This window comes from Malurus melanocephalus, unplaced genomic scaffold, assembly GCF_030028575.1.
Source record: "Malurus melanocephalus ecotype Western Australia unplaced genomic scaffold, MMel_1.1 scaffold_24, whole genome shotgun sequence".
NCBI lineage: Eukaryota > Metazoa > Chordata > Aves > Passeriformes > Maluridae > Malurus > Malurus melanocephalus.
In genome coordinates, this window is record NW_026623256.1 from 3,214,757 (window position 1) to 3,228,142 (window position 13,386).

Here is a 13,386-nt window from a genome sequence, read left to right on the forward strand (position 1 = left end):
TGCTTCTTCCTTATGGCTTTAATCATAACCTGTATAAAAAGCGTCACAATTGGAAAGGTTGTAACAGATTCTTTCAAATCTTTTTTGACCCATGGTGACGATATGCACTGGATTTCTAAAATAAATTCATGTGTAGGATAAGCATATGAACAAAAAAWCTACAGCAGAGACAGTGCCAAGAGATGGAGTGCTCAGGGACTGAAGTTGAGTTAAGGGCTTTTATAGTCTGTCACAAAAGCTCCATACCTGTGTTACTGCTCTTGACATGTGATGTGGCTCAGATGTTTCACTCAAGCTGCCAGGTCAAAYGACAGCCCTCTGAGCTGAAACACCCCACTGGACCAGGGAGACTAGAGAACGGATTAGTAACTTTTTAATAAATATGTATAAATGCCCAGTTTCCCTTAAGTTACATATAGATCCACTGAAGATGTGGATAATAAGTGTTGATTAACCAGGTATTACCTGCCCAGCTGATGAGGTCCACTGAGGCCATTCATGAGCCAGTGTCCAAAGGCAGTCGGTGAGTTATGCTGTTCAGGCTTTGTATCAGGGTTGATGTGAGAAGCAAGAAGCTGAGATATTCCTGAAAACACACTTTTAGCTCTACRTGTGGATATCCCAGGGTACACAGGTACTCCATAAGTGTGACAAGCTCTGTTCATGCATGATGCAAAAGCACCATTCACCTCAGTTTGGCTCTACCAGCAGCAAGAAGAGCTTTAGCTCTGCAAAGTGGCAGSTGCAATGAGGCAGCTCTGACCTCTGGAGAAGGGGATGAGAAGCACTGACAAGTAGTTTTGTGTCAGGACCTACATGCCTCGGAGCCCCTGGCACCTACAGGTGCCAGCTGCTTGCAGGATGCTTAACCAGACAGCCTGACACTGGTGGGACATGACCACATCACCCCCTCTCCATCACAGGACATTTCTTTTGGGTCCCTAKGGTAGCACATGTCCACTGCTGGGTGAGGGGATGAAGCTCAGTAGTGCAGGGGCAAGAAGCAGTTTGTCTGTCTGCTGCATCCACAGGGATCTGGTCACTGCATGCTTCCACTGACACCATGCTAGGAACACCCCAGTCTCTGCTTTCTGCACAGAGCATTTGCCTTCCATGTGGGGAGTTGATGGAACAGTCCAATGCATTTTCTGCCTGAGCATGGAACTGTCTAAAAAACCACTTTCAAACAGGTTTGGAATGCAGTTTAAAGGTGCTTGTTGAAGTATAGCTGCACCTGCCTGTSCTGCACTGGTAAGGGCACACAGAGGTTGGTTTTTCAGATAGTACAGGTGTGCTGCTGGGACACACAGCCTCAGCCAGGCTTGACTGGCACACTGGTGCAAAGCCAGTGACCCTTGAGAAAGCCATTATGGTCACCTGGGCTGTTCTCAGTAACACACAGGCTGTCCCTTTTAATTACCAGGTTTCTAGGAGGCTCTCCAGAGCTGCAGCTGCCCTCTTGTCCCCTTGTGCCTGGCAATCTGCTTCCAGGGAGAAGCAGGAGTCCCCCAAGTGGTTCCTACACAGACTTCCCTGTTTTAAATATTTGCTGTGTCTCTAGAGTTAACCAAGAGTTAGCTGGTGGTTAGTGTGCACCCACAGTCTAGGGGGGAAATAAAACCATTCCCTCTGCATCCGCTTGTGTGAGTACTTTGGTGAATACCGCACTTTTTCCACAGTGATTCCCTCCTGGTCTGGGCAAACCTTTCCTGTGCCTTCTACTGGAGCAAGTGTTAATAACAGCAAGTAGCCCCGGAGGTGTGTGGGAATGTCCACCATGTACAGAGATTTTAGTGGGGTGTTGGCCTTGGTAGGATCCCGTTGGCTTTTGGCAGAAGCTATGCTGCTTTCTCGTCCCCTGTCACCGTTGATGTTCTTCTCAGGTTTTCCTTGACTTTAATGAATTCTGGTGCATGGTCTTCCTGCTTCTCTTGCTCTTTCTCCAGCTGTAAAAAAGAAGTCATTGTACACAAGAAAGGACAAAAGGGCATCAGCTATATTGAAACAGGAGACTTCATTATTTCTGGATCCAGTTACTATTGCTCAAAGCTGAATGAGTGTGTAGTGCACATGTTGTGGCTCTCTTTTTAGAAGCCATCACACCAGACCCATGTTCACCCTTAGTCTCCTYTTCTGTCCTGCTGAAACATTAATTTCTTTTTTTCCTTCAGGGAGGAATACCTCCATCAGAAAAGCAGGGGAGGGCGTCACTTCAGACCTGGCATGGAAGAGAGAGGAGAAGGTTTGAATCCTTCCCAGCAAAGGAGGCTTGTGAGCCTGGGAAAACTCTCAAGATTAGGTATTGTCTGAGGGTGGGGTAAGTAATTGTACTTTTACTTTTGTATGTGAAGTCTTTATGGATCTTCCCTTAACCACCTTGTTTCATATTCCTTSTTCTCTGAGAGTGCCAGGCTTTGAYTTTCAAGTGATCTCAGCCTGATGGACATTGTTGTTATGTTGTTAATTAAACAAACTGGTTTCACCCATCTACAGTGCAAATACTGGCAAGTAGGAGAGCGAATGACTTTATTCTCAGTGGTGGTGAGCCTGCTCACTACTAGCACTTGTCTAGGTAGGAGGGCAGGCACAGAGTATCCAGGGCATGGCTGTGCTGCTGACAAGTGCACAGTGCATATCGCTTTCCCCAGGCAGAATTCTGGCCATGGTACATGCCAGGAAATGTTCCCAAAAGCAGTTTGGGTAAGATTGCAATAATGTTCCTCYCTGCACTTCTGCAGCCTCTCACCCCACACTGCAGGGTCCTGAGCCCTGTGGTGGCTGCTGCAACACCCCCCATGCTATTTAGGGTGCTTTGATCTGGGAAAAAACACCCTAAGGACACTGTGTGGGATCTGGAGGAGACCCAGGGCCAGTCATGGGGATCCTGGGTGAGGTGATACAAGCGTGATGGATCCACGTGAGGATGGAAGTGCTGCAGCTGCTTGGGACTGCAGTGGAGGATGTGGTGTGGCTCCTGTTTTATGGAGGGGCAACAATTCTATACCTTGGATGGAGTCTCAGCCCACCCATGTCCCCTGTGCCATTTGTCAGGTGGTTGGCATAATGCAGGGATGGCTGAAAGCTCAGTTCTACCTGATCCAGCCTCTGGTGCCTCTTTAATAGCTCTTTTTCAAARGGAGACTGCAATTTCTTTGCCTCTTCCTCTTCTTTCTTCTGTTTGATGAGCAGRTCTCGCCGTCGGTGCTCCAGCACCCGCTGCAGCTCTGGCTTGCTCTCCACACCCAAACCTCTGTGGATAAAAAGCAGATAAATGAGGGTCAGAACACCTACACCCTGGGATGTAACCACTGCCAGCCTGGCAACCCCAAAACTTGTCTTGGTCCTAAATGGAAACATGGCAGACCTGATCTGTATACCAGCTTGGATCCACAAATCCATCCACAAGGTATGAGGGTGCTTGATGGTACCTTGTGCTGCCTGCTTGGGGTGGGYACAATTTGCTGCTCATGTAGGGCACAAGTGGTGCCTGAAGTTCTGCTGATCCCATTGCACCGGGGCACCACAGCTTTCTGCGTCGGGTGTGGAAATGGGACCTTCTGTAGGCTCCTGCTGTTACTGGTTTTAATGGTGTCAGATGAAGGTTCAGCGGCGTGGAGTACATTTACAGTAATGACGATTTCTTTCCCACCAGCAGGGGTAGTCATTGGGCTGCAGTAATTGTCCTGGCAGCTCCTTCCCTCCCCGCGCATCCCGTCTGAAGCCTTGAAGCTTTGCTTCGTCTGAAGCTTTGCTTCGAAGCTAGGGRCTGGCGATCTCTCTGCTGACATAGTTTGGATCAAGAGGCCAAAATGAAATGTCCTCTTCTCCTGGAAGCTGGAGGGTTTGCTGATGGCGCAACTGACTCCCCTTTGGCCAGCTGAAGCATCTCAGGTGACCCCCTGTTCTGTGAAGGGTGAAGTCACAGGAAAGGAGACACAGCAGGGCCATGCAGGCAAGGCATAAATGTGTGGTAAAGAGATGGAAGGTGCTCCCTGAACAAATTTCAGAAACCTCACYCTTTGCATATTGCCATACCTGAAGTATTTATGGCAGTAGTTACGGGGGTGTTTGGTGCTCCTGTCGGGGCAGGTCTGTGTGGAAAGAGGAGGGGATCTCCCCATGTCTGTGCTAAGGGCTTTGGGGAGTGCCGTTAATGCAAAGCTTCTCCTCAGCACGAGGAGGTCTCTGTTGGCCAAAGGCTGGTTGGTTTTGGACTATTTTTTTTGAGAGTAGAGGCATGAAACCCCTTGGCCTATGGATTTCTTGGCAGGGTGGCAGRTGCTGAGGTGATACGTAACATCATGAGAATCTGAACTGGCAGGCAGGAGATGGGAACACTCTCCAGAAACAGGGAACCTCTGCACTGTCACAGCACAGCTGGGGCCCTGTGCTTGCACCCTTCCAATACTTCCTATTGTAAGTTCTTTTTGGTTTTTTTGCTTTATGACAGGACAAAGTTCACAGCAACATCAGTGAAGGCAGCCATAGCCTCATCCCCAGAACTTTCATGATGGTTTTTGAAGGCAGGAACAACTTGGATGCTGCAAAAATTGTTTTTCCCAAGGTTTGAGAGRGGGAAATCCTGCCTTGGCTTGCTGGAGACACAGCTTGCAATGTTGCCTGTGGATTTGTTACTATTCTTTGATTTAATCAGCCTSTGTTGTTAGTGCCCAGAGGTGTTGACTAAGATAAGGATTGTGTTACACAAGCTGCTGATTTGAGTTGCTTCTCACTGCTGCTTGAGGGGAAAAAAACCAACCAAAGCAGAAACAGGAGCAAGTCATAGATCCTTCTCTCTCCTGTTCTCCCCTCTCTCCCTCTGTAGTAAGAGGGAGAGAGGGGAGAGACATTTAGCAGGAAGGAAAACGGGTGGATTTGAAAATGACAAGAAACCAGCAACAATGGATTACTTTTTGGAGTAGGGTTTGTTTCACATATTTGCTGAAAAATACCTGGGAAGTCAGCGCCAAAACAGACTTAAATTGATGCTTGAGAGGGGCCACGTGAGTAGGTGATGCAGGATGGCTGTGCTGGAGCTGCCTCCTGCCAGTACRCAAGGGCACACATGGATGTAACACGGTGGTAAGCACAGAACTGGAACACACTGAGATGATGTACTTTGTGCTTGCCAGTGTGAGGTCCAGCTCTGATGTCATGGGGTCTGCACCTCCTCTGCTGCCTTTCCTCCCTGCTGCTTCCATTGCAGGCATTTCTTGTTCCTTTGTTCCATCATGGTGRGGCTGGAATAATGCTCTGTGAGATCAAAGCCAGTGCTAGTGGGTGACCCTTTAAACTGAGCAGTATCACTAGGGAGGAGATGATCACTCTCAAGCCAGAGACTTAAAAATATCGGGCTGGTATAGTTATATCTGCCTTGATGCCAGAGAAAGGTCCCTGTAATTCTTCTGATTCTGGGAAAATCAAATCAAACCCAAGCCCAGCCAGTGCCAGTATTGATTAATGCACCCTGCTGGCAGGCTTGATTGTTCGCTGAATTAATATACGTGTCTGGTTCTTGTGATGACTGCAGCCCTTTAGAACAGAGGCTGTGCTCCTTTTAATTAGGCAGCAAAAGAGCTATTGTGTCAGGGTATTTCAGGGTGTTCAGAAAATGTCAATATAAAGCCAGCAGATTTCTTGCTGTGCTAAAAAGCCTCTGAACAGAATATGATTTTATTGCACTGATGTTCAGACAGTTGCCGCAAACGAATGGTGTAGTTGTGGGTTCTGGATCATTGGTGTGATTWTCCTATGTTGTATCTGTACCCTCAAAGAGCTAAATTGGATTGATGGGGCAGGAAGTCAGGAATATAAATTCTAGCCTGTCTTTACCCATGTGRTATTTAGGGAGTCAGTGGGCAGCCTTCTTGTACAGATAATCTCACCCCAGTGCTACCTCAGCTTTCAGTGGCTGCATCCAGCCTGCACTTCTTCCTGCCTCTGGGTTAACCTTCAAGTGCACGGGAATGGTGTACATTGCTGGGGATTTGGCAAATCAGTGATGGAGACAGAAAAACCAGAAAACCTCCAAGGGACACCAGAAAGGGGCTGTGGGGATGCCTTGCATCTTCCAGTGCTCGTGACTCTAAAAAGTGCCAGCCAATGCTTCAGGTTGGTAGAACAGGAACTTTTTGTTCTACTTTTCTTTTAAAAGAAACTGTCACATCACAGAAAAGAGGAAAGGATACAGCAAAAGAGGAGTTTGTTTGCAAGCTAGGGGATTTATTGTGCTCTCCCAGCCTGCCGTCTGTCAGTGGCACCTGTCCTCAGCTCCTGAGCCCTGATGGCTCAGCTCCTCTTAGACTGCTCCAGTGGCAGGCTGCGACCTCCTCTTACCTTTTGTGGTTCATCAGCAGCTCYCTGTGCAGCTCCTGATGGCTCTTCGAGGCTTTTACAGGATTTAGGAGCTTTTTAGGTTTGATAAGGTCTGGGTTTCCATCTATGTAGTCTGGGTGAGTCAGGATATTCCCACCATCTGGTCGCTCCCGCTGTATTTCCGTGTACATCGATGCTGGAAGAAAAAAGGTGTTTGCATGAGAAATCTCACTCTGCTTGATGTGAGAACCCTGGGCAAGACAGAGGAGAAGAGCTGGTGCTTGTCCTGGCTGCTCAACGCCTGTGTAAGTGCCTGAGTGCACATGCCTTCATGTGCCAGTGCAGGTTTTTTAGAGGTTTTAAAAAATACTCCCTTTTCCTTGTTGATGAGACACATATTAATTAGATCACTTAAGTTACTTGCCAGCYACTCGCTTCAGTGGCTGCAGAATTTAGTGCCAAGGATTAATTAATGCAAGATAGGTCTAACTAAAACTGGAAGCAACCATGGATGTGRACTGTGTTGAGCTGCTGCTCTGGGTGTGTTGGAGGAGGCTGTTGGTTCCATAGCACAAGGGGATGCTGTGRGATTTAAGGGGCTTTTAAAACACTGGCCAGAGGAAGTCCTGCTGTATCTGAAACCTCTCGTCAAGGAAATGTTTTGCTGATATCCTGCTGACCTATTCATCAGGATCGAGTCCAGTGCCAAGAAAAGCATCCTTCGCCCATGCAGTCTGTGATCATGCTGCAATAATTTGTATGTTCTGGATGTAAGAACAAGAGCCCACTGTTTTGGAAGGGATGGCAGCTTGGATTTCAGGCAAACCACAGGGCATGCTCACTGTTGGTGTTTTCCAAGTCCCTTACATGCTTTCTTTACAAAAAGCTCCTATACAAAATGAGTGCAAAGCACAAGTTATAAGACAAACTGCATGTGGTGGGCTGTGTCTTTAAATGAGGAGCACAGTAGGCCTGCCTCCATTTATTCAGTGTATGGTCTAATCAGGGGTTCAGAAAGAGCAATTAATTCCTGGCTATTCACTTGAACAATTTGGAAGTTTACCAGCAAGAACAAAAATGTCCCAGAAAAAGGGTGTAGGCAGCATCATGTCTTTAAGTGTCTCATTATTACAGTATTTTTTGAGGCCTAGTGTGAAGTTATATGGGTTGATGGAGGTGGAAGAAAAACAGTTGCTCAGTAATGTTGCCTCCTTCTCTTATTTCAATCTCATGTATAAAAGGAATAAAACCTTTTAAAAAGAGAAATCAATAAAAAAAAGGCAAGAGAAAGAAGGCTAGGTCATTCTTTCATAGTCAGTAAGCACTTAAAAATGTGAAGTGGATTGCAATCAACAGAATTGTGTAAGGAATAATACTRCTGAAGAAAAGATTCAATATCAAACAACTTCTCGTTGAATGTTAATGTGGCCAGTGCCCTACTGCTTTGGGAACAAATGAAAACAAATCAGAGCCCATTACAGGAGTGTAATTGGGGTGAATAGTTCGGTACATATTTAAAGGGCGCTTGGAAGCTGGAACCAGTGATTTTTTTGTACCGCATTATTTTCCTCTAGGATCACACATCAGTGCTGGCAGAAGGAAAGGTGGCGTGGTTTGATGTTTGGTGGCAAGTGCCAGGCTGACTCAAACCCTTGCAGGGCTGGACTCCCCAGGCTGAAACTCAGCCTTGCCTTCCAGAGAGATGCAGGGACTGAGGAACAGCCAAGGGTTAAGGCTCTGCAATTTCATGGCTGATTTTTGTTAGATGAAAGCCAGGTTTTGAACAAAGAGAAAACATATCAGATTTTCACTGGGGTAAAATTGCTTCATTTTTTCTTGTACTTCTATTTTTTTTTTCTCACAGAAGAGGCAGAGAAAAGACAAGGAAGGAAGGAAGGTACAAAAGCAAAGGGTTTGTTTTGGCATGAATGGAATGGTTGAACTCCTATTTCAAATGGCAAAGCTGTGTCTTCATTTTTCAAACAAAAAAGGCCTCTCCATGGAGTAACTTCAATAAAATGTCAGGTGTTTTTAATTGAAACACTGTTTTTGGAAGCTATACAAACAGACTATGTTCAATGTCACCATGCTATCCCACTGCCCTTTCCCACTGTTCCTGTGCTGTTGTTTAGCCCAGAGCTGCCTCTAGTGACACAGATGCCCACACTTGCTTGTGTACTGGTACCGAGTCCTGATGYATGTCAGGAGAAGGGCTGGGACATGTTCATCTTGGATTTGTCACCTTAAATCCACCTGATGTGCTCTGCTGGGGSATAATGCAGCAAGCAGTGAGCGTGGAAGGATTACAAAGCTGACCAAGCCTGAAGGATCAGCATGAGTGTGTAAATGGCTGCAACTCAAGTGACTTTGGTATTTTTCTCTGGACCAATTAGCTCTYGGGTCCTGTTGCTAAGCTGTGCTARCTCTTGGGGCACTGGTATAGCACTGTTACTTATTAAATACTGTTTTGCCCTGCCTCCTTGATGTATGGCTTTCCTTTTGCAACTCAGAAGTGGGAGTCCCTTCTGTCCTACCCAAGACCCAGATCCTGGGAGATTTGCTTGGGCAGGCTTTCTTCACATCTCCATGGGTCTAACACCCAGTAGGGTGGGTTTGGAGGTTTTGGATGGGCTAGCGTGGTTATTTCCAGACTGCAGCAATCTAACATTGCATGACTGAGCCTTGCAAAAAGCAGCAATTTATCAACCTATTTGCTGAAGGCAGATGGGGAACTTTTCCCTTGAACTAGTACAAATTAAGAAAAAACCTGAGAAGAAAAGAGTGGGAGGAACTGAAACCGACTGGAAGTTTTTCTGGCCAGGTTCTGTTAAACCAGTGTGTGAAAGTCCTCACGAGGAGTGCAATTTGCCTGAATAAACTGCGGGGGCCAGGGCACAGCAGGTACCTCTGTGCTTGGTTTTCACTGCACTCGATGTGCCTAGACACCCACCTCGAGGGTTTGGCTTCCCGTGGGTGTCTGTTCTGCTGCCCTGGGGACAAAGTCAAAGCCCTGACTGCCACTGGAAAGAGTCTTAAACCTCTCTACAAGAATAGCACTTTAAACTTTCAGAAGCCCTCAGCCAAGAACARTTCAAGGAATGTCTTCATTTGCTCTGAGAAGAAAAAGAAAAATGAGAATATAAAAATACTGATGTGCCTGGAACACAACTTGGGGTTATCCTGGGGGAAAGGACAGGGCATTCTTTCTCCTGCAGGCTGGCAAATAGGACTGGGTGCAAAATGTTGGGGAGTAGATCTATCATCTTCAAGCCCTGATGTAATTCATGACTGTGTAAGGGAGACAGAGTGCTATCAGGCTGCTTTYTGTCATTATTTATGGTGCTGGAGGTGTAAATCAAGCCAGGTCTCTGCAGTGGATTTACAGCAGGATGTCTGTTTTTGCATGATTCAGCTGTAGATCAGTGAACAAGGCTCTGCTCTGGCACCCTCCTGGCCACCATCATAAATCAGCAAAAGGTGTCGGACATTTTTATATTGTTCTTGGCAAGATATAAACAAAAAAATACACGTGGATGTTAATACCCTCTGCTGTACTGAGGAAGACAGCATGACCTTTCAAATAGGTCTTTGGAGTGTTGCTTATAAAAAGTAGCTCTGTTTGCTTCAACACTCAGGCTTTTGCTTCCTTTTAGGTATTTTCCCTTTCCTCATTTGCTTGAGAATTTCCAGGGAAGGTGTGTTTTCAGCTGGTTTTCTGTGAGTGAAAAGCAAGGATGAGGATGCCAGGGCTCCTGGCAGATACTTGGACRTCACACATGGAGTTATCTCCTCTCTCAAGTGTACTTTGAAAGGAGCTTTCAGTCTGTTAGTTTTCCAGGAGACCACACAGGGAATTTTGAGCATCTTTGAGGTGGCCCAGAGACCAGCCACCCTCCTGCCCCAGGGTAAGGAACTGGCTGGAGGAGAAAAATGACATTTTAATATCTTGGTGTGTTCTGATCCAAAGCAAAGCCCAAATTCCTGCTCAGGCCACCTGGAAATACTTATAAATCTGCCAGTTCCTGGGAGAGTTGCAATAAAATCATCACTCTGCAATCCGGGGACAAATTGTTTCMATTTCTGATTATGTTCAGCTGCAATCTTTTTGGGAAACAGGCTATCAGGCAGCTTTGGCACAGCACTAAATGCCTTTGAAAGCATGAATGTTGCAAATATGTATTAAATATGCTCTACTAGGAGTGTAAAACACGGCGTGCTGCCTGAGGCACTGAGTGCAGCACCCCAGAAGAAGGAGAAAGGCTTTAGCCTGCTCCTGGAGAGGAGGAGGAAGAGGAGGTGAAGGAYTGGCTCATGTCCAAGGACAGGCATCAGACACGAGGGCTGGAGCTCGGCAATGCTTCATTTGGCTGCTGTTGCTTTTTGGTTTTCCCTCACAAGGAGGAAATGCCCTTCACCGAGCATTTATTTAGGATTGAGCATTTATTTAGGATTAAGCAACTTGTCTCTCGGTGGTGAATTGCCCTGTGAGCTCCTTTGCATCAGAACWGAGCACTGCTGCTGGCAGCCTGCTCTACTGTCCTGTCGGGATGGAAATAATCCCCAGGAATGTTAAAGGGATTAACAGTCCTGGAAAGGGCAGGTAACCTGAGGGGTGAAGCTCTGCTTATGGCTGCCTACATGGCTACAGCTGTTCTTTACAAGGGGAAAAACTAAACAGGTTGGAAATGAAGTTAATCCGTAGCTGCTGGGTTTAGAAAGCTCCAGGGTGGAGGTCTGGGCTCCTGCCCAGCACCTGTCAACCTGCACCTGTACAGGAGAATGGAGAGTGCAGCCGGACAGCAGCTGCWTTTTGCAGGTTTTCATGTGAAATGCCTGACTTGTGTTTTGCCAAGGTCTCCTTGACATCCTCCCCCCTGTGACTTCTCCTCTTTCCCCTGCACATCTCTCAACCCTTTTCCGTGCCACTCGCGTCCTTGAACTGCAAAGCTGTCAATGCTGCCTTCTGCAGCACAGGTCAGTGTTCAACTTTAGCTGAAATCTAGAATGCAAACGTAGTTCACAGTGTTTTATTTCTGCTGTCTGTGTCATTTGAGAACTGATTTTCCAAACTAGAGCATCTCAGAAGAGGTTTTTCATTAGGGCCAGATGATGACCAAAGTGCTCAAAATATTACATTGGCATTCCTTTCTGGGTAGATAAAGGGCCTTTGTGGAATGCCACCCATGTAAAAACAGTCAGCAGGCATTATTGTGGGAATGGGATCTGAACTCAGAGGACATTGCTGAAACTCAGTTACTTGGCAGAAAGGAAAAGACTGGGCAAAAACCTCAGGATGTGCAGGGTCAGAGCCCTGGATCTGGGTTTGTAAAACCACTAACCCAAGAGACCACTTCCAGAGCAGAAATTATCACTTCAAATTGTGGTTAYAGGGAAAAACCTCTGTTTTTCTGGATGCCCGGGATTTCTTAATGAATGTGTCTTTTTTAAAGAACCAAGAAATTAATGAAGGGCTGCTGAAAGCAGCTGGTCATACASGTCCTGCAAGTCAGGAGGCTGCAAAACCAACACTTCAGTGTGGGGCAGCRGAGCGAGTTTAAAGCTATTTACACAAGCAACCCGAGCCTGGGAAATTATGTGAGTTTCTGACACTTTTAACTGCAATTGTGGTGAGGAAACCCTCCCTTTTCTGGGYTACAGACCCCAATAACATCCATTCCTGGGGGAGCCCTCCTTTCCTCTGGGTGAGGGTACTGTCCCTCACACCCCTCTTGGGAAGGATGCAAGAATTTGCATGTTCGTGTGTGGGATCTTTAAACTGGCCTCTGTTATTTTTAAGCACTGGCACAGYTCTACCTGTTAACCAGAAGTTAATTTTTTTTTTTAATTGTAAGGTATGAACTGTCAATGTATTTCCCATCTCAAGTGGAGCTGGAGTTTGGCTCTRCAGCTTTTCTTGTGAGAGAGTAATGGCAGAAAAGGTCATGCTGTATGTTAAGTCCTACAAAAAATGAAGTTGAAAGTTTGTCTTTGGTTTCGATTTCTTCAATTGATAGTACTTCCTAATTTGCATTATTTTTCCAGTGTCAATTAGCTGTATTTTAGAAATACAGAATAGCTGGGGTCAGCAAAATGGGAAAGAATTGCATGTCAGTCTCTGAAAGCCCCAAAACTTTATGTGATGACAGCAGCTTTCAGGTGTGCACCTGTATTGTGGGGGATCTTCTGCCAGGAGGACAAGAGGTTTCACCTCAAAGTCAGGCACTTGCTGTAGGGAGCCCCTTTCTGCCTGSTCAGTGGGTTCAGGGCAGAGGGAGGCACCCAGGTGCCACCTTTGGTGAGTCAGATGTGGGTGCTGCTTGCTGGGCAGGCTCACAGTGCCTGGACACCCTTTGGTAGATGAGACCCTGAAGCCAAGCCCACAAAATGTGCTTTATCACCCCAGTAATCTGTGTGTTGCTGTTACAGCAACCTGGAACAAAATATACCTGTAATTCACATTTGCCTAATGACTGCTGTGGCTTACTGCCCTGCTGATGGATGATGATGACGKTAATAATGATAATAATAATAATGTGAGCCCAAAGATTGGCAGCTGCTAAACATTACCCTCCCTGGGTGAGATGGCACCAGCTCCCATCTCCACCATGATTTTCCTCTCCTCTGGTTCCAGCTGTGCCAGCAGCTCGGGAGCACCTCATACCGATGGACCTGGCACGCTCCCCTGTGCTTGTCACCAGGCGACCGTGCCACTGATAAATGATATGTGTGCTCTGGGAAGGAGGCAAAGAGCCTTTGTCTGCTTTTAATCTATAGTTYTAAATAATTAAGCAAGGCTAATTCTGGTATTTATAATGCAATAGGGTGAGTGTAACTCGATGTGGCTGCTGTGGGAAGCAGTTCCCAGCTATCAAGTGGCTGCCTCAGGGCAGCAGGCACTCACACCCCGAGTCCCCTTGCCTTCACTCAGCCTTGACGGTCAGAAATTAACCCCACGGGGTCACAAGGTCACAAAGGCTGAGGAAACCCTAATGGAAATGTAAAACAGGGCTGGGGGACACATCCCTGCAGCTTACAGTGCTGCTGCCACGTGTTGCCACTGTTCTTAACTCT

At 46.7% G+C, this 13,386-nt stretch overlaps 1 protein-coding gene across 4 annotated transcripts in view; it reads right to left on the reverse strand.

Annotated features, from left to right (window-relative positions):
• Nucleotides 1-6: 6 nt before the first annotated feature.
• Nucleotides 7-13,386, reverse strand: part of FAM107A (family with sequence similarity 107 member A) — a 16,552-nt gene continuing 3,172 nt past the window's right edge. For all 4 annotated transcript variants that reach the window (XM_057390360.1, XM_057390362.1, XM_057390363.1 and 1 more), the window contains exons 2-4: nt 6,337-6,511; nt 3,094-3,250; nt 7-1,946 (exon numbers count right to left, since the gene is read on the reverse strand). In XM_057390360.1, coding sequence (XP_057246343.1) covers nt 1,839-1,946; nt 3,094-3,250; nt 6,337-6,506 — 435 coding nt within the window. In that variant the 5' untranslated portion in view covers nt 6,507-6,511 and the 3' untranslated portion in view covers nt 7-1,838. The remainder of the gene's footprint in view (nt 1,947-3,093; nt 3,251-6,336; nt 6,512-13,386) is intronic.